Source organism: Sebastes umbrosus, chromosome 7 (assembly GCF_015220745.1).
Source record: "Sebastes umbrosus isolate fSebUmb1 chromosome 7, fSebUmb1.pri, whole genome shotgun sequence".
Lineage (NCBI taxonomy): Eukaryota > Metazoa > Chordata > Actinopteri > Perciformes > Sebastidae > Sebastes > Sebastes umbrosus.
Window position 1 is genome coordinate 17,669,175 of NC_051275.1, and position 20,383 is coordinate 17,689,557.

General features: G+C 42.4%; 1 protein-coding gene across 14 annotated transcripts in view; it reads right to left on the reverse strand.

Annotated features, from left to right (window-relative positions):
- dock10 (dedicator of cytokinesis 10) overlaps positions 1 to 20,383 on the reverse strand; it is a 74,203-nt gene continuing 53,820 nt past the window's right edge. For 6 of the 14 annotated variants that reach the window (XM_037775061.1, XM_037775060.1, XM_037775056.1 and 3 more), the window contains exons 26-57: positions 20,255 to 20,368; positions 19,962 to 20,033; positions 19,668 to 19,814; positions 18,703 to 18,786; positions 18,506 to 18,614; positions 18,341 to 18,373; positions 17,930 to 18,108; positions 16,506 to 16,622; positions 15,661 to 15,787; positions 15,393 to 15,514; positions 14,393 to 14,507; positions 13,476 to 13,542; positions 13,029 to 13,076; positions 9,856 to 9,957; positions 9,249 to 9,361; positions 9,044 to 9,159; positions 7,881 to 8,018; positions 7,600 to 7,782; positions 7,397 to 7,507; positions 7,062 to 7,277; positions 6,900 to 6,957; positions 6,138 to 6,239; positions 5,059 to 5,165; positions 4,747 to 4,869; positions 4,550 to 4,663; positions 3,204 to 3,350; positions 2,863 to 3,073; positions 2,560 to 2,750; positions 2,379 to 2,479; positions 1,346 to 1,484; positions 1,081 to 1,153; positions 1 to 908 (exon numbers count right to left, since the gene is read on the reverse strand). In XM_037775061.1, coding sequence (XP_037630989.1) covers positions 850 to 908; positions 1,081 to 1,153; positions 1,346 to 1,484; positions 2,379 to 2,479; positions 2,560 to 2,750; positions 2,863 to 3,073; positions 3,204 to 3,350; positions 4,550 to 4,663; positions 4,747 to 4,869; positions 5,059 to 5,165; positions 6,138 to 6,239; positions 6,900 to 6,957; positions 7,062 to 7,277; positions 7,397 to 7,507; positions 7,600 to 7,782; positions 7,881 to 8,018; positions 9,044 to 9,159; positions 9,249 to 9,361; positions 9,856 to 9,957; positions 13,029 to 13,076; positions 13,476 to 13,542; positions 14,393 to 14,507; positions 15,393 to 15,514; positions 15,661 to 15,787; positions 16,506 to 16,622; positions 17,930 to 18,108; positions 18,341 to 18,373; positions 18,506 to 18,614; positions 18,703 to 18,786; positions 19,668 to 19,814; positions 19,962 to 20,033; positions 20,255 to 20,368 — 3,738 coding nt within the window. In that variant the 3' untranslated portion in view covers positions 1 to 849. The remainder of the gene's footprint in view (positions 909 to 1,080; positions 1,154 to 1,345; positions 1,485 to 2,378; positions 2,480 to 2,559; positions 2,751 to 2,862; positions 3,074 to 3,203; positions 3,351 to 4,549; positions 4,664 to 4,746; positions 4,870 to 5,058; positions 5,166 to 6,137; positions 6,240 to 6,899; positions 6,958 to 7,061; positions 7,278 to 7,396; positions 7,508 to 7,599; positions 7,783 to 7,880; positions 8,019 to 9,043; positions 9,160 to 9,248; positions 9,362 to 9,855; positions 9,958 to 13,028; positions 13,077 to 13,475; positions 13,543 to 14,392; positions 14,508 to 15,392; positions 15,515 to 15,660; positions 15,788 to 16,505; positions 16,623 to 17,929; positions 18,109 to 18,340; positions 18,374 to 18,505; positions 18,615 to 18,702; positions 18,787 to 19,667; positions 19,815 to 19,961; positions 20,034 to 20,254; positions 20,369 to 20,383) is intronic. The other 8 variants (XM_037775069.1, XM_037775068.1, XM_037775057.1 and 5 more) reach the window with 7 other exon arrangements.

A 20,383-nucleotide genomic window follows, 5' to 3' on the forward strand; every position in this document is an offset into this window, starting at 1 on the left:
TTTTTAAATATTAATATTTCTTATTTACAATTCAAAACAGTACAGGAAATAATAACAGTAACAATGCAATTTCAATCATAAAAATGTTACAAAACATATTTTTTTTTGTTTCCGTTTGAAAATCGGCAAGCTGATATTTCCAGAACGTTAGCGAGGGTACAAAGAAGCAATGTGGAGCTGCTCTACATTCAAACAGGAACGGAGGTGCGTTCAACTCTTCGGATGCTTCGTTAGTTTAAAAAAAACTGTAATCCAATTTTTTTTTCACATTAGTCATCTTACAAGATCTCGTGAGATACTTTTAACTGATATTCCAAGGGAAAAAAAATTGTAAAAACATCATCAAAATGCACCAGAGAGCTACAGTATATGTTATGTATATAGCTGAACGCACCTCGAGCTCAGTAAGGTCACTGTTCTCTAAAGGGACTGGGTTGTGGAGAGAAGGCTGTGTGCATGTGAACATATGCACTGTGTGTATTTGTTTGTGAGTGTGTCTGTCAGTATGTAAGCACGGCGGGGGGATCCATACGACACATGGATCGAGTCTCTAAAAACCAAAACAAACAGTAGCTAACAGTCCAGCTGAGCAGCCTGGCCTCTACTGCAGATAGTCAACGTTCAACGACAGGACTACAGACTATCACGACCACAGTCTACACACTTCTTCCCTTGTTTTCTCTACACTCACCGTCAGTCACAGTTCCACTAACCTGCTGCTCCTTGCAGCAGGAAACAACTACAGTCAGAAACAAGCAAAATGAGCCACTTTTTTTAGGCTCAAACTGGAACTCCAAAGCCATTTATGGGAAAAAAAATGTCCTCCCTGGCACAAAGGATTTCTTGAGTCTATTGGCCGTTCAGTAGGCGCTGTGTCGTTCCGTTCCTGGTTGTCTTGTGTGAGGAATCTGGACAAGAGCAAGAATAAAAAAAGCTTGCATTGGAACAGGAAAATTGAAAAGGAGATCTAGCATCGAGACTTCGGCTCTTGGATAGATTGGCTGACATATGGGAGAAACATGAAGCAAGTAGCGAGGTGACAAGATGTCTTTTATGAGGGAATATGACGACATGACATACCGGTCTTAGAAAGAGTGGATAGAAAGCTGTTAGAGAGAGATGAGGTACCGGCAGCAAGAACACGTTTTTGTAGCTGTAATGAGAGGAAAAGTTGGAAAAGATGTAGAGGAAGTAAAAACAGAAGCTGCTGTGACATGAAAATGCCTCATGAAAACAATGCATAGGAAGAGATGATGCTCATTATGCCATGCAAATGAATAGAAAATAAAATAAAATGTGGTATTAACATAAGTCTGGACACTCATTGGTCCGTTCATAGCGAGACCTGTTCATTCATGATGCCGGACAGCTCAGTCAGCATGTCCCGGTAGTGAGCTCTCATCTCCTCTTGGTACTCCAGCTGGTCCTCCTTGATCAGACGCTCATTCACATCCAAAGCCTGACCGCATGCTTCTGCAAACTGCCTGCAGGGGGCAAACACATGTTTCACTGATTATTAATCATGCCATTGAACCTGACCTTTAATGACCTGGGTGAGGATTTTTTTCCAAGAAACCTGTCAAAAACTATTTACATCATTTTCTTAATAATCATAAACAGGTTTGATGGGTGTTTTTTATACTTTGAAGAAGATTGTTACATTTATAAATCCTAGTGTGCAATAGGACCAAAAATCAAATAGGAACTGAACTTTATGAAAGTTTTCCTGTTTTTTATGAATGTTTTTTGTTTTACTTTTAACTATTTTTGACAAAGTTTGACTTACTGGAAGATTAGTCACTATTACACCCTTCACCTTGACCTTTAATCATCTGGGTAGAATCTTTATCTTAAACATTGTGAAAATGTATTAAGCTGTAACAATTATTGGTGTTGATTTGTGTTTATTCACAATTAAAATAGATTTAGCTCTAAAACAAGCATTTAAGACTATATAAATTGGGCATGATGGGTGTGAGCAATTAAACACTGGCATAATGTTGCTTTTTAATGATTCACAACTGCACTTTTGAACAAGATAACAGTTTTTCTGATTTGTTTCACTATTTCCTTTCCTTTAATTTCTTATTAGATTTAATTTTATTGAAATTTTGATTTCCTGGTTGCTTTTTAAAAAAAAACATTATTTGTATTCACATTGTGTGGTATGTTTTTATAAAATATGCTGTTTTATCAGCAGGGTTTCCGATGCAACTTGACCTAGGGAACTACAGATGTGTTGAACTGTATTTCCCATGTGCAATAACATGACATATAATAACATTTTTGAGTCTTGTTATAAGGTGTTGAATTTTATTATTGTTGTTCATAGACACTGTAATGCTAGGAAACAAACTGAACTGTGCATTGAATCCTACCTGAAGATCTCCTTGAGCAGTTTGACCTGGTTGTCGGGGTATTTCTTGGCATTCTTCTCCTCTAAAAATGCCCTGGCGTAGGCCATGGGCCCTGCATTCACCTGGAGAAGGGACGATCAGGTGAGACAAAACAAAGCACACAAATTCACCCAGAAATCTGTACTTTGGAGGGAATCCCCACCTTGACACTGACGCTGCCCTGCAGCTTCAGCTGCAGTCGGATCATGTCCACCTCCTCCATGTTGCACAGCTGGTTGAGCTCGGAGACTTTGCGCGACATCTCGTCGATGGCTACCTCAATCGGGTTCATTTCTGTGCTCTGCTGCTCCACCACCTGGATACGCTTCTTTAGGTACGGGAAGTTGGAAGTTGCTGAAGAGAGAGAAATAAAAAAAACACCAGTAAGACCAACTCTACGTTAAAGTTTCCTGTAAGGTGTTTTTTTTTTCTTCACTGTGGGGAAAAGTGGTGAACAAATACTTACTGGTCAATATAGTGCGTCTCTTGCACTGCTCCTCCACGTCTCCATGTTTCTTTCCAGACAGAGTGAACGGCGTCTCGAACACAAAGCGGTTGATGTTGTGATGTCTCTCGAAATCCGTCCTTTTGTCCTGTTGCTCTTTCTCGTCAAAGTAGGGCACCACGTACGTCACCTGAACGTAGGCGAACTTGGGGTCCAGGTCTTTATGATTTACCTGTTTTCAAAGAATGTTAAAATAAGAAATAGTGAAATTATGTCCACAAATTCACCAATAACTTCGAAGCAAATCATTCAGTTTTAATGTCTTAAAAAGTAACTTAAATAGGCCAAATTCTGTCACCTACCTTATTGGAGTCCTGGATCATCTTGACATTATCGGCTCCAAACTTGTCCGAGTAGAGTTTGAGTAATCTCTGGGAGATTTCCGACAGCCCCGTCAGCTTTGGCTCTTTGTAGATGAACTCTTTGCTTTCCTCCTCCTCAAAGAAACCCTACCAGAACACACACACACGCACATGCACACACTAATTAGCGAAGCCGATTACATGCATGTGTGGTAGTTTGTGTGTATGCAATGCAAGTTTAATATTTAGATGTTGCTTTTCCAAACTGTATCCATGTCAGTGTTATTATATGTTGCCCTCTGGTGGATTCTTGAGTCACTGGTTGTACACACAGGCCATAACACGTGTTAAGTTCCCTAAGCGTTAAGTTCTGGATGGGAGAGTTTGGAGGTCATATTCAAAGCAGCATTGGAGGCAAATGTCAAAAGGTGAATGAGGTAAGGTTTATTAAACAGTTATCTTCCTGTCCACTGTGGCTGTTTGACACCAGCTCTTCTTAATGTTTAGAGGGGAAACAACTTCATCATTGGAGATTACGGGAAGTAAAATGGACCACAGCAAGCTTGACACAAACCCTTCAAAAGTGTGAGGGCAGCAGATGTTAATCGTGGTAGAAGGAGGAGAAGAGAGGTAAAAGTGATTAGCACTGAGGAAAATGGAAAATCAAAGACATACACAACTTACCGCAATCTTGATATAGAATATAATAAAAAAAGGAAGAAAAGAGCAGACAGTGAAATTAAGGACACTGACTCAGTAAAATAAATCTGGTGTCGTTATCTTTCCGTGCCTCACTGATGAGACATTGCGTCTCTCTCCTCCTTTTATAACAATAGTGAGAAGATTTCATATTCTCATTATCGGCTTCTCAAATCCTTTCCTCACTTCAGCAGAGCTCTGAAATCCCTGCGTGGAAATATGATCCCCTCATTAGCAAATAGGAAACTGTGTCAAGGATCCAGGTTCTTAAAAAACAAGCCCGATCTGCTCAGCTTCTTCTTCACACAGACAAAGCCAGGGATCCAAAGATAATTCACCTGTTATATCAAATATGCTTTCACCATTTCAAAAGAATTAGTTCACCTAAAGTACAAGAAACATTTTCCGCAATTACCCTCGGTGGCATCTAGCAATGCAAATAGTTTTGTTTGTTTTGTTTTGCAGAGACACAGAGATCTTTTTTGTCTTCCTACTGGACCAGTACATTTATTTGTTTGGTATACAGAAACACTGAATACTAAATTCTGTCTGTCAAATCTGTTGCTCTGCTGCGGCATAAGCAATGTGCGTGTACATACGTTCCCATGTAAGAGTGTGCTGTCTGCAGTACTGAAGTGGTGGCTCACCTGTCCATAGAAAGCTACACGGTAGTAGCGACCGAAGAGCCGCTTCTCCGAGTTCACCACCTCAGTGACCTTCAGGTAGGAGCGATGGATGTCGTAGTACAGCTCTGACAGCCTCTGTGGTCACACACCAACACGCATGTAAGGTCAAACTGAGCTCAATATGCACACACACAAAGAGTGGAGGGGTTAACAGGTACCTTAAAATCCCTTCTCTTTTCAAAGACAGCAATCACAGGTTTGTTGATGTCAGCGATGAGCTCGTATCTCTCTGATTTCCACAGGTAGTCCACACACAGCTCCAGCTGCTCCACCAGAGTGTCCTACACACACACACACACAGCACAGCAAGAAGCATGTTAGAGAGAAAGACCGCAATGGGACATTAATAAACTGAACAGGGATCTTCTGAAACTTGCAATAATGGTTATGATCATGAAATGCTACTTTGTTTCATTTGTGAAGCTCTTGTTTACCACGCTGTTCAGTCAGAATCAAAGGCTAACACTGACCTCAGTATAGGGCGTGTCTTGTGTACCAGCGTCTTCCTTCATGGCTCCCTCCTCCTTGACGTTTGGGCTGATGCACATAAACGCTGCCCAGCCCATAGAGAACGACGCTGGGGTTTCAAACAAGTGAAAGTGACACATCAAGACAGGTTAGCAAGTAAAAAAAAGATATCAACTTACCCTACGGTTATGTTCAGCTTGTTAACATACAGACACACAAACATTCTTGTATCAAAATACAAGATGTAAGGCACGTCAGCATTCCTCACACGTCGTGCCATTTTTGCAGACTAAATCAAAAACGTGTTCAAATTGTGAGCGTGCTTCATATCAAACCTCAGTGACACTGAACATCTCATCCAGTGAGACTTGAGTGAAGGACAGTGAGGGTCAAACAGGGACAGTAAGTCAGTTAAGGGATAATGCCTGACGAGGTGTTTTTACTAGCAGGATTCAAAGTCAATAACTTTGCATACGGTTGAAAAACAGTAAATATAACTGACCGTATGTTTAACAACAAGACTAGCTATCTATCTAGCCATGTCATTGTCCCCAGATCAGTATCAAAAGTTTCACGAACAAATGAGAGGTCATGTGAACTGTCAGCCTATTGTTATACTCTGTTGTAAATAAGATTCAGATGTTTTTTTTGTAGCCAGCGCATTCATTTAGAACGGTGAACAGACAGTTTCACTGGAACTACTTAGTAGGTGTACATTATCAGGAATTAATGGACACCCTGCAGCCAATCAGAATCGAGTATTCACCCACACCATGGTATAATTAGTGATAACCTGACATGATCTCATATCGTTAAGGCAAGAACAGAGGTCATCAAAATATTTAACTGCAGAATATAATACACAGTAGAGAAACCTTATCCAACACCGGAGTGGTGAGGATTTGAACTGGCGACCTGACGACCTTCAATCCAAACCATGTCCACCTGTCAACACCGTCCACTCAGTTGTTTTAAACATGTCAGTGCACACCCACTCCCTCCCACACTCCCTCGTCTCTCCATCCATATTTTGTGAACTTCCAACCCCACCACCCAGCGGGCCCCAGGCGCACACACTCACTGTCTTGATCTCGGGAGGTAGTTAGTAAGGAGCTACAGTTAAAGACAGGGCTTTCTTCAGGGGACACACTGGACATCCTGGCCTTGTCAGCTCTCCAGTAGCCTGTTTGGTAGGAGGGGAGGAGGAGGAGGAGGAGGAGGACGAGGTTTACAAAATCCAACTTGCTTTTGCCTTTTATGCTCAAGGACAAAGCTCACGAATCAGCTGAGCTGCTTGCATGCTGTGCTAGCTATCAGCACACAGGCTCAGTGCATTAGAAAAGATGCCTGACAGCGAAAGATAGACACATGCTGCAGTCTGAATGAGGAAGCACACGTAAGAACAAAAAGCTTTGCAGATAGAGGGACATGCAGCACAGCGAAATGCGTAGACATCAATCTCTATTCCTACTAGAAGTCGTGAATGGGAAGGGTATCTGGATGCAAAGACAAATCTATACAACTAGTTGGCAATCCATCTTTATTCACCCATAAGTTCCTAATTAATCTCCCCCACACAAAGACACACTCCAGCGTGCTCACTTTCAAGCATACACATCAACCCCCATGATGAGATGAAGGACTGATGCCTGAAAGTTTAAGTAGTAATTTGCAGAGAGTTGCGACGACCATGTTAGCAGAGAGAAAGAGAGGTTGGCTGATTGACGGAAAGGTGGCTGTGATCGGACAATCCACATCTGCAAAGATGCACACCTTAGCAGCAATACGTGAACACACGCAAACCATGCTGCAAAGTCAAAAGCAGCAGCATTTGTGCACTGACCTCTCCTCTTCAGCGATTCAGCAATCAGGGCTGAGATGTGGATGTAGCACATGGCGGCCTGATGGGAAAGTTAAGACACATTACCATCAAATTTAATTCATACTTCATTTAAAAAAAAAAGAAAAAAAGGCATTTTTTTGAAGTTTCTGAAACATTTATAACCTCTGAGAGATCGCCGTTGCGGACGTGAACCTTAGCCATGCTCTCCAGCCAGGTGCACCGAAGCTCGGGGGTGCTGGCGTAGGAGTTGGCCAGACTGTACTGAAGATCCACCAGCATCTCTGGATCCTTCTCGTGCTCCTTCATTTGGGCTGTGGCCATCAGGACTGTCCGGATCCGTTTGGTCAGGTCCTTCACCTCAGCAGGGAATGGAGTGTTCTGCAGAAACAGTATTATGAACATTCATTATCTGAAGTACAAAAGTATAATTAACTACTACTATACATCCTACTCGATGATAATAAAGCTGTGATATATAACCTTAGAACCTGCTCTACCTTGAGTGGTGCATCTCCGTTGGCAAAGTTATTGATGATAGCCAGGGACTGCTGAAACCTCGAGCCTCCGATGCCAGCGTCTGCTATTAACTGGCTCACGGCCTTGATAACCTGAAATGGAAGGAGTAGTAAAGGGTGAGGACAATGTCATGAATCGACCAACCGTGATTCACAATACTAAAATGATATCTGGTCTCACTGACCTGCAGGTGCGAGCGGACTATTGACTTGCCCTTGGTGAACTCAAAGTTTTTTCTCATGAAGAAATACAGCAGGGCAGCTGCCTCCGTTTGGGTGGAGCTGGAGCGATGGTTACAGCACTTGAGGATCTCGTAGCACAGACAGCCACACAGGTCTGCCTTACCCTGGAAGAATGCATTGGGGAACTACATGTACAGAGAGAGATAAAGATGAAACCACACATGAAGAGAAACAATTTGAATCCTCACTTAGACATTGTATGTTTACATGGAGCTCGCTGGACCTTTTGTACAAAGAGCCTGAGTCCAGCGAAGATGTGCCGTAGAGTGGCAGTTGATTGGTTGATCTGAAAGAAGAGCAAGTAGGTGTCCAGCACCTTCTTCATCAGTACATTTTGTCCTTCGTCCAGCAACAGCTGCTTCTGTGTGGATGGATGAGAGAAGAAAAGCACATTTTACTGTCAAAGTTTCAACAGGCAGCTTTTTTTTTCTAAATGAAAGGCAGTTTTCTTCGCCACCAGGTGGCAGTAGAGTAGCACTGGCTTTTACAATGTGCAATAAATATGTGCTTGATTTATATTGCAATTAATTCTGGAGCCTACTCATCCACGAAAATTTTATTTGGACAAAAAAGTTTGTAGATTTTATTTTGTTCACCAGAATAATGGTGGCAGATATGACAATTAATTTTTTGTTTATGTTTTTGAAGAAACAGAAATAAAAATCTGATTTGAAAACTCCCTGTTCAGTTTTATAGTAACAAAAGCCAAAATGTAACATTATTATTTGATTTTTGACAAGGAGTGTATTACGGAGAAATAGAGCCAGAGGAATAGGAAATAAGTGTGATTATACAACCTTTAAAAATGGTGCAAAAGCCACACATTTAAACAGATTTGTACGCATTTACATGCAATTTTCAAATCCAAAAACTGAGCCCAGAGCTCAGATTTAACCTCATAATATTAATGAAACATTATTTTATAAGCATTTATACTGTCATTTTCAAGAAATATTTGTATTTAATTCATATTTATACTATAATTGCATTTATATTTAACACACTTAATAGATCCCACTTCTCAGCATTTTGTATTTACTTATTTGCACTGTGGTTATATGTTATATATTGTTTGTCTTTAATGCACACATTTTTACATATTTTCTTATAATCTCATTTCATAGTCTATCATTTACTTATATTTCTCTACATATATTGTGTTATATATTGTAGAATTATGTACAGAATTTTCATGTTACTTACTCCTTTATTTCTATTTTCTTACATTTCTTTATGTTTATATAAGAGCAACTGCAACGTCCCAATTTCCCCCCCCCCCCCCCGGGCTCAATAAAGTATTCTGATTTTGAGTGAAATAGATTCCCCTTAAGAAAAGAAAATAGATGACACACTAGTAAGTGAGTGATGTGAACTGCAGTTTCAGACCTTGTGATGGTGAACAAAGAGCTCCAGTACGTCCAGCACAGTGAGGGACACCTCTGTGGACAAGTTTGCCTCGATGTCTGTAGGACTCAGGGTGTCCCCATCCTGAATATTCCCATCTGGAAACACAATCAGATATGATTAACTCAAATCCATCTCAGTAACTTTACATTCATCTCAGCCAAAATGTGTGTGTGTGTTACAGTACCTGTCTCCATCATCTGCAGCAGCTTGGGGTTGGTGAGAGCATTCTTGCCCCTGATGATGGGCATGGTTTGGGAGCGAGCGTGCCGGTGACCTTCCCCTCCAGATGACGCCATCCTGGAGGCAACAGCAGGGATCAGCAGTTGGTGTCAATAACACATTTTATCTGATACTTGTTTAAATTACACTGCAGTAAATGTACTACTAAACCGTAGGTCAAACCTCTATATAGATTTTGCACATTTTTAGTAGGCAGGTAAATATAAATGGCGTCCATGTCCCGAGGACATGCTGTTATTGGGAGTCTATTAATAACACATGGGAGTACAGAGACAAATTACACCAAACACCGCGGGTATGAGGAGGGGCATGCTGAGAACACAGTTACAGTTACAGTACATGGAAACACACGGTGGTCACATCAATGATGAATATACACAGGACAAGAATGTATTTAACTAAAGTGTTGTTGTAGGTTGTATTCAAATAGTCTGGAGTTTCTTGCTATTGAACCAATCACCAGACATCTTTTAGCATTAAAAGAACAATGTCAGTAACCAAAGACTCTTTAAATAGTTTTACTCAGTGTTTTCCTGGTGGAGGGTGGTTACCATTGTGGGAAGAGGCTTGAGGACTGGGAGGGGTGGTTAGAGCCCTTCAGGGTGCCATTGGCCTGGGTGGACTGGGCCAGCTTTACTGCCGCTGCTAGCTTCCTGTTCACGAGCCAATCACATCAAAGCTAGCATTAGTTAGTTTAGTTGAGACCGTCATTGTTTAGTGTCCATCATTAGTCAGTTATATTACCTATAATGTGTGACATGCTAATAGTTGAGCATGCCTGCAATCAATAAAGAAAATGGACATTATAGTGTAAATGTAAACACTTTGCAATACTATATTAGTGACCATGTTGTATGTATTTTAGCAACTAGGTCACATTGTATTCCTGTAAGGCTGAAAGCATACAGGATCTCCAATTTGACCTTGGCGTGATGAGAGCGGCTAAAGTCAGAGAGAAAGATCATAAAGAGGGAGGTCAGCCAGATGGAAAGGTTAGTGGCGTAGCAGAGTCAATGGTTTTAGTTTGCCATTAGTACACTATCGTGTAAATGTTATATCAACTCTTGGGAGAGTGTTAGTGGAGAGTATAGAGGCTGGAGCACAGCGTTAACAGTGGACAGCGAGGAGACAAGGATGTGTAGATGTGATGAAACGAATAGACAGTTAAGCTGCGCCGCAAATCAGCTTAGTTGCAAACAGATGTTTAACGTATCATGTTCTCATGATGCTTAAATGAAGCTCGAATCGGCCAGTCTACACAGAGCACATGGTGCCTCGGCCATCCAAAAGAAAGAGGACACAACTACTGTGTAAGCCAATCAACGCAGCTGCCTCGGAGCTCATTATAAGCAGCAGGTGGAGTCCAGCCAGTCATGAAGCAGCAGGGCGTGGAGGGATAGAGGGCTACGAGGTCGACATGCAACATCAATGAGGCAAATGTTTTTACAGGATGTAAAGAGCAAAACAAAACTAACATGCATGAATAATACAGCATAATACAGAGAGGGTTACTTGATGCAACAGAACATCAATAAATGTGCAGTCACACTGACAGCTGCAGCATGCACAGAGGGGGAGGGGCACTGTGGTGGAGAGACTACAACAGCAAGGTCGAACATGGAGAAAACATAACAGTTCATCGTCATTGGTTTGTGTCATGTAGTGTATGTTGTGCGTGTGCATGAGTGTGTGTTTGTATCTTAGCTAAAGTCTAAAATGTGGCTTAAATAAAGGAAGTGAGGCTCCCTGCACAAACACAGACAGAAACAGGATAAATTAAAGGAATTTCTGAGATTAAACTGCAGCACTGGCTACCTTAAAGGCCCTGACAACCTATTTTCTCAATCAGCTTCTGAGTGTTGGAACCATACAAGAGCAACAGACTGTCTATAAAGATGGACGACATGACAGCTCCCCCAAAAGTGAAGCCAAAACATCTCAATCGCCCCCTGGTGGCTGGCTGCAGTATAGGTCATAAATCCCGCCCCCTCCATGTTAGCGGATGGGACATGGGCCAAACTAAAAAAATTAAAGTACACATCAAATAATTTTTTTTCACAAAGATGGTTTCTGTCATTTTAGGATGTTTTTATCACGCTGATGTTTGTTCAAGTGTTCATTTCTTCTGATAAGTTTGGTTTTAATTAGTTATTTGATGCTATAAAAAGGGGCTGAGACGTCATGATTGACAGCTGTGATTGACAGCTGCTCAAAGTAGTTGCGGCGCCGAAGGCTCGGGAATTGAACGAGAGAGGAGATGTAACTTTAACTTTCCATAACTGTCACAAGTCTGTGTAACAGAACATGATCATGAATGTAGTCTAGTTGTATCTTTCTAGCAAAACAGCTACCATGATGCTAACGTAGCAGCTAGGTGGATCACACTAGCAAACTGCGGCTCTGCTCGGCTCGTGATTGCCTCGGGCGGGTATCTGGACGGGACCTTGATACCAGCACCCTCCAGCACTACTGCACAGACTCTGGCTCCAAATGATGTCAAAATCTCATGATGGCCGCTCCCCTACACGGGATATTTTGGCTTCACTTTTGTACGGTGGGAGGAAGTGGAGCCATCTTTATGTACAGACTATGAACACACGACTTTCTTCAACATTTGGAACAGTTTTGGTTATTTGACATTATAGGTTTCTGTAAAACGGTGATGTCACATACTACATCCATGCACCAATCAGGATTTAGCAACATTTGAACCAAACTGATGACAGGTGTGGAGTTGTTTGCTTATGTTGCCAGGCTACTGTCAATGAAATTTGATAATACCTAAGGCTGTTTCTTTTTTCTGACTGGAAAGTTTTCAGCAGGGGCTTCAATGACTGATTGTAGCCGGATAGGCTGGCTGACTGACTGTCCTCCTATAGCTTGCTGGCTGGCTACACACTGCTAGTGTAATTCATCTCTCCTGAACTTCAATGGGTGCCCACACTGACTCAGCCAGGCATCAAAGAGCTAACAGAGAGAGAGACACTGAGACAGACACAGGCGTAAGACTGTGAATCCCCCCATGGCCTGGTATTACAGACGAATGTTAAGTAGCTAGAAGCCCCAGACGGGCTCGACTGCGTCTGAGAGCGCTAGCGAGGCTTCCAGCTATCTTTATTCTGTTAATGCCTCCACACACAGTAAAGCAGTGTGCTCTCCCAGCCTTTTGTTGGCTTACATCTCAGCATCTTATTGCTGAAAGGAAAAAGAGAGCTAATTTAATTAGCTGGGAGGAACCAGAAGATGGAGGAGTCTGGCGGTGCCAATGGCTCAGCTCCAGTAAGCGCACACACACACACACACACATGATAACAACCCCCATCCTGTGCTGGCCAACTACTACAGTACAATATCCAGCAGTGCTTTTCTCTCAACAAGCGAGATCCAGGAGTTCCCCCTCCCCCTCTCTTCCTCTTCTTCCCCCCCTTTACCTCTTCCCCTCTTGAAGCTCATCCCTGAGCGTGCACATGCATACAGAACACATATTAGTATTTCTGCCTGACTGTGTCTGATTCATTTATTTGTGTGTGTTCGCACCCATGTCTGTGTGTGCGTGGCGACATTGTGCATTTGTGTGTGTGTGTGTGCATGATTATATGTATTCTGCGGGTGGGGGTGTTACAACCTTTGGCTGCGGAATGTATGTTGAGTTAATAAGCTGTTTCCATATACGCAGCATTGTAATAAATGCATGTGGACCTGGCAGCGAGGAGCGTGCACTCACCTGGCTATGTGGCGTTTTCCGAGGAACCTGAAGTGCTGAAGACACAGCCTAAGGAAAGGGAAAAATGCAATAATATCTTGGGTGAAGGTTTGCTTGTTTTTATGTGTTTTGTAAGTTAAGAACACAGGACAAACGAAGTGCATGTGATCAAACTGAGTTGCAGCAGCAAAGTCTAGATGCTGACACAAACAGGAAACAGGCAGTTAATTAACTGCACTGTTCGGTGGAGAGGGAGCTCTCGTTGGAATTACAGTCTGTTTTTCTTCTCTCTCTCTCTCTCTCTCTTGCTGTGTCATTACTTTCATCTGTTCCCTTCTGGCTACATTATTCTCCTCTCATTCTCCTGTCCCCCATCCCCTGTCTGTTTCTCTCTGTGCACAGTATCACTAGTCAGCCTAAAAGGAGACGTGGTAATACTCATGCCATGAAAAAAAGAAGAGCACTTACTCCAGGATGTTAAAGAAGTCTGAGATCTCCTGGTGAATGGCCCGGTGCCAGTAGGACACCAGCACATCTGGAAACAGGAAGCAAAAGACATCATATCACATATCAAGGCATATTACCAGACAAGAGCCAAAGCAAATTTTCATAAAGTCAGTATTGTTATGCTGAAGTTGTATTGGAGTGATTGAAACAGGCAAGGGTCAAAAAGTTACTAATAAATCATGTTTTAAAGGTGCTAAATGCGAGATTGGGAGCATTTCTATTGCCTCCACATGGCTCTCAACATGGCGACAGCTAAGCTAGTGGCTTATAGCTAACAGTGCTAACAGTGAAATTAACGGCAACAGTGCTGACAGAGCTAACAGTGTTAACCTCGGGGGGGGGACAAGAGGGTGGGCGCTACGCTTCGGCAAGGGCGCCACTGGTTGGGACGGCGTTATTAGCTGTAACAGCCGTATGAGAGCAGTGCAGAGTGGTGGCTGTGAGCTAACCAGTGGGGCACGCTCACATGTAAGAACATGCACTAAAAGCAAGCACGGCCAGCCCGGCGATGTCAACAAAGCACGGAGAAGCTCGGATTACAACACACACAGAGGGAGAGCGACTTCATTCTCTGCTCAGGTAGATATTACTCCTTTATATCTTTACATAGTTGTTTGATGCTCTATTAATGCTCTGGATATCGAATAAAGCGCCTTTAAACTACAAAAAAAATGCAGATATATTGTGTTCGCTGTAATAGAATAATTCAATAAAGGGAAAAACAAAACTATTGTCTAAATCTTCTGGGCCTCAGTTGATCACATGTAGTATAATAGTAAATATAATAACCCATAACATAGCATTTACAAACACAATTCAACAAAGCTCTGGACTGGACTGTGTGAATCCTCTGTATACATGTTTGTATCATTTCTTACCCTCAGATATGGTTTTCATTATGTGCAAAAAGCACATGAGGAGACTGCGGGTCTCCGCCTGGTCCAGTTTGTCACAGCGAGAACCGTAGCCGATGAGGGACTGCGGCCGTGCAAACTGAGGAGAAACATCCAGAAGGAATACAGTCAGAGATATACTGTTAGTGTTGTGGACACTGAGGTCGTTTCCTCAGTGTTTTCTTATGCGAATATGTGGCTTTTAGCAACCTGGAGGGAAACTTGAGATATAATGGGTATTTTACAAGCTGATGTTGTATTTTCAGATTCAATTGTACAACTTTCAGGCCAACATGAATAAAGGTTTCAGCAGGTCCCTGCCAAAATTTTATTTTTATAGGATATGTGGAGACAGTTTGGAAACATAATTTATACCTTCATGTTCGGGAACTAAATTTACAGAGTATATGACCAGACAGTTCACTTTGTAAATGAAATACGAGAAATATAATTCTTTATTTTAATTAACTTTTTTGGTGTCTAGCCAGAATGATCTCAGGGTGGTGGTAGTGGGGGCTGCAGTATTTCTTCTTTTTAAGTATTATTTGGCCATTTCTTTGCCTTTATTACATAGATAGTATAAAGAAATGACAGGAAGTGAGGAGAGAGAGAGACGGGGGACAACGTACAACAAAGGTCCAAGACCAGCAGGACGCCCCAAGTTCAGCTTCTTTAGCTGATATTAGAGTAGTGTACTGAGTCCACTTGTTCACCATCAGTGGTCTAAAATAGAAGCCAATGGACGTTTGTTTTCTGCATACTCCTCTTTCAGAAATCCATATATAATGTAGACTTTATCATGAATGACTCACAACGAGGAAGATGCACAGTATATATCAAACACACACAATAAATGTATCTAAACGATTTAAGTTCTTTCGACAGATCTGCTTGCCACTCCTCTGTCAGAGTCAAAAATACAGACCATAAAGGGACGTGTCATAACACAGGAGGTGATGTCTGTTTGACTCTTCTCTTCTCTCACCTTCTCACATCCGTCCATCTTCTCACTGTTCCTGTCACTGTTGCTAGGGTTGGAGTCCACGCTGATCAGAGAACCCCGAGAGTCGGCCTGGTTACCCGTGGCAACTGCCAAAGATGAGAAGGCTGGTGGAGGGGGAGGGAGGGGAGGGGGGGGGGGGGGGGGGGGGGGGGGGGGGGGGGTGTCAGCATCAATGTCCTCATTCACACCTTTTTATACAGACACTGGAAATAGACAGACAGCTACATACAAGCATGTGATGCCCTTTTACCTGTGATGGAGTTCAGCACTTCTTTGGAAAAGGAGGCATCTACAGAGTTGCCATGGCGAGTAACAGGAATCACCCCTCCGACCCCTCCCGCCACTACTCCTCCTACACTGAGGTCGTCACGAGAGCCCTGGTGGGGGTGCAGACAGGGGAGAAGACACATTTAAACCATCTGAGTCTTATTCATTTATAATCCAGGCTATTATTTCTATAAATTATAAGAATTAGAATTGCAAAGATTTCAGACGCAACTTTATAACAGCATCCATGAAGGCAAGCAACACAAGTTTCATGCAGTTTTCTTACCAAAAAGATTAACTAATTAATATTTAACTGAAATAATCCAATTTACTTATTTCATAATGAAAGTAAACACTCAAAGTTTCACATTAAGTTATATAATATTAATGTTTTCATATAATCGTCTGTACTTCCAGCTCAACTTGCAGGATGATTCATGTACAGTATCCATGACAAATTTGTTTACAGTTTGGTGGAAATCAAATGGAAGAGGACAGACAGAGACAGAAAGGCAACATGTACAGTATCCAGCAATACTTTATGTAGTATTCCTGCAGTCACTATCTGTAAACCTATAAAATCTAAGGATGAGAGCCTCTGCTGCAAAGAATGGTAAAACATTTGTCCAGCTGAAGAAGAAGTAAAGTAAGCTGGTGTCAAATTGTGTTTAGAAGAATCTACATCCCTGAAATCATTGAGATTCAGCAGGTAACATGTTGTCATAACCTATGAAAATAAGACCAATGTTATGTACCTTCAAACACTGCAGTAATGTATGACATTGCACACAGCCAATCAATCATTTCATCTTTCATCTGGACTCTTACTTGGTCACTAGAAGTGAAGTAGATGGGGAAGAGGTCCCTGAGGAAGAATCGGGGCATGTTGTCCAGGATCAGGCCATACAGAGGCAGGTAGAGAGATGCAATTCTGGCCTGCTTTTCCTGGAAGGGCAGCCAATGAAAGGGGGTATCGCATTTAAAAGATTTGTGCATGTTGTTCTACATCCAGTGGCATCTAACTATAAAGCAAGGAATCACTGTCTGCCTGTGGGTTATATGCATATCTCAAGAACCATTCATTCGATCGACTTCACACTTAGCGAGTGTATTGCGGGGGACCCAAGGACGTGCAGTGTCGAATTTATTCTTAATATTAATAAACTTTGAATAAACAAGCACACAGACAGCACTTCGTACAGCAGCGGGGGCGGCGGGGCTTCAGGGCGCTCTGAACGGGCACGAGCCCCCGACAACGCTGCAAACAGCAATACCAGGAGGCTACCGGTAGCCGAGCAGTCAGCCCGTTCCGAATGGGCACGAGCTCCAAACGGCAGTGGCTCATTGATGGCAGTTGACTTTACAACCAAAAACTTCCCTGGAGTCGGATAGCCAACTGGAAGCAAAATCGGGAATCGGGAGTGGTGTGTCTTTCCGCCAAAAAACGTTACCGCCAGCAAAATACTGTACCTCGGCTACATAAATCCATGCTCTACATTAAAAATGGCAGTGATTATGTCAAAGCAGGCGACTAATACACCTATATGGAAATTACTTCCGCTAAGTGTATTTCACTAATGTTTCTGACCGTGACTAGCGGCGACTTGGGTGTGTGACGCAACTATGTCACGGCAGGTGTATTGCTCAGGACCGAAGGAAGCGCAGTGTCGAGTGTGAAGTTGTTTGGATGAGCGGTTCTTGAGAAAGATGCAAGCAGCAACATCACAGGCCAAGCATCCAGCCCGTTCTGAACAGGCATATGTTTTCAACGGGTACTACTCTAGTTATCTTGTAATACCCCAACAAATCAACATGCTGTTTTATGTAGAAAGCTAGAAATGATACATTTAATATGTTTTGCAAAGTCCTCTTACATCCTGGCAAAACTTATGATAAAAATCTCAACAGTCTATTACATAACATTTAATATGTCCTGCCAAGTGGCCTTTTATGAAACATGATTTTCCTTTTATTTGGCACACATTTGCTTTTTGTCTTGACTACAGCCCTGCTGTTGTGATGTGGTTGGCGGTATTTGGTTCTGTTTAACAGAGAGCAGATTACTGACTCCATCTGATCTGGACACCTCCCAGCATCCATTAGAACATCGTCTCTGCTGCTCGCAGCTGCTACGAACAATCCCATGTCAGTGTGTATGTGTGAGTCACACAAGAAGAATTTCTACTGTGAGCTTGTGACTCATTAGTTCATGCTTTTTAGTGTCCTCCCATGTAAACATGTGTTGTGGCTACCTTGGTGGCGTAGCGTGCATCCAGAGAGTGTTTAGCCATCAGAGTCTTCAGGGTGGCCAAGGCTAGGTGTCTCAGGTCCTGCTCGTCCTGGAGCGCCAGTCCCAGTTCCCGTAGCAACAAGCCGGTCAGGAAGTGCTTCCTGCAGAACTCTCCGGTCAGGTTGTACTCGGGCACGGACGCTGAGGAGAGAGCATAAAAGATTCACACTTTAAAGCTGAGCTGCACATGATTTAAATAATGCTTGTACCAATATTTACTTTCCATCAGGGAGTTAATTAATCCTTTTCTGAATAAAAATCTGGTTACAGTGAGCAAATAATGTGACAAGCCAGTTTCCCATGAATTTCATTATCATCATACCACTGTAGCACACACACACAACATTACAAAGGAATGAGTTAACATATTTACCATGAGTGCTTTGTGGCTCTGGGGATGAATGGTCTGATATGGACAAACAGTCAGAGGGAATGACAGGAAGAGAAAGAGAGAAAGACAGAGTGTTAATAGACAAATGAGAGTGAGAGCTACTCGATGTATGATAGTTACCACACTGAACTACAGGGTACGACTCACTCGGGCTCTTACCTGCGATGCGAGCTGAGGGTAACGGCAGGCTGAGAGGAATGTAGTGCTCGTGGTTGCACACCTCTCTCAAGAATTCAAATTTCCGCTCACACAAGACCTATCAGACACAAAAACAAGATATTATTGCATTGTGTATACGTGTCTAGTTGCACATGGAACCTGCATTTAATTCCAGTTATTGTTACCTTGCTGTCAGTAGCAGTGATCATGTTTATGTAGTTGCTAATCAGTTTGAATGTGAAGCCTCGGTCCATGAGAGTAAAGCAACGCTGCAGAGAGACAGACAGAGACATCAGCTAATAAAACAGTGAGAGACACATCGGTTTTGCAGACTGTTATTACAGTTTTAATACAGTTTACACACTTTATGTTAAACATTATACTTTAAATCCATGAGTCAACACATATTGCTCCCACCTTGACATAGATCCCAACAAATGTGGGACAAAGACTATGTTTGTGTGGGACAATGTGGGACACATTACCGTGGCTGAGAGGTAGTCTACAATTTTGATATAATGTCTATCTAACTTAAATAATAAACATTTCTATTCTGCCCCTTATCTTGTAACATCTCTATGCTTTGCCCAAATGCATCCATAGATTGGGACATCTCTTTTTGAGCCGCAAGTTTCTTGTGAGACTCACATGAACTGTGTCGCTTCATGTTGTATTCCTCCCTGTGTGAAATTGAAAAAAAAACTGGCAAATTTCCCAAAAAACTCTGAGAATTGCCTTCCACCATAATATAAATACTTATAAGTAGTTTCACAGTCTTTGTTGTAGCTGCTTTTCCTTTTCTTTGTGGTAGTTTCCATCATATTCCGCCTAAATCTGCATAGTTTCTGATTTTGCGGTGACTCCCAATTTTCTCCGTTGGGCATGGCGTAGTAAAGACGTTGAAATGTTAACCTGCACTTGACCCATGTGTGCGCAGTTTGACATCAAACACAGCCCTGTGATGACAGCCTTCCCTATTTTCTTCACAGCTATTGGATAAAAGCCAGATTTTAAAAAAGCGTCTGTCCTGCAGTGGTTTGACTTTTGAAAACTAAAGCCAATGAAAATGTGGGACATCATCTCAATATGTGGGACAAGGGATACAAATGCTGTGCAGTCCCTCGTAAAGTGGGACAAATGGTCATCCTACCTTGACAAAAGCTGCCACAGCTAAGTTGGCACAGCGCGTCTCTTCTGCCAGGTCTTTGTTTTTCCAGAAGATGTGTTCGGACACCGTCTCCACCAGCGTCTCCAAGCGGTTCAGGTAGGATGAGGGGAAACGCTGGGGCCTCGGAAGCTGTGGGGACACGGAGCCAGCATAACAGAATCATGCACTGTGTCCCAGGTCATATTATACAAATGCAAAGGAGCTATACTGAACCGAGAATAAGAAGAGGCTAAACAACTTGATGTATGGGAGACGAGTGGGAGTGTGCCTCCTTACCTTTACTTTGTCAGCGTCGACCAGATGTTGGGCCATGGATTTGACAATCAGCTCAAAGAAGAACCAGGAGAACTGAAATGAGGAGACGTCAAAGCAAGGTCAATCTCGCTCCAATATTTATCCGTCTAATCCAGCATGGAAACAGCGGATGCACACATGATTTTGTTTTAGAGTTTTGCACTGATTTACTTTCCTTTAGGACCTTAGAGGCATAAACAACAGTTTCCATAATTAAAAATAATAAGTTTATAGAATAAATAAACATAAGAGTGGAAATGAGGAGAGAGACAAACCTTCAGGACATTCCTGACAGCTGCTTGCTCATTGCTCTTCAGATCAAAGGTCATCCCCTTAGCCAGCTCCTCGTGAACTGTCCTGAAGCCGTGGGCCTCTGACTTAAACACAAACTACACACAGGGAGA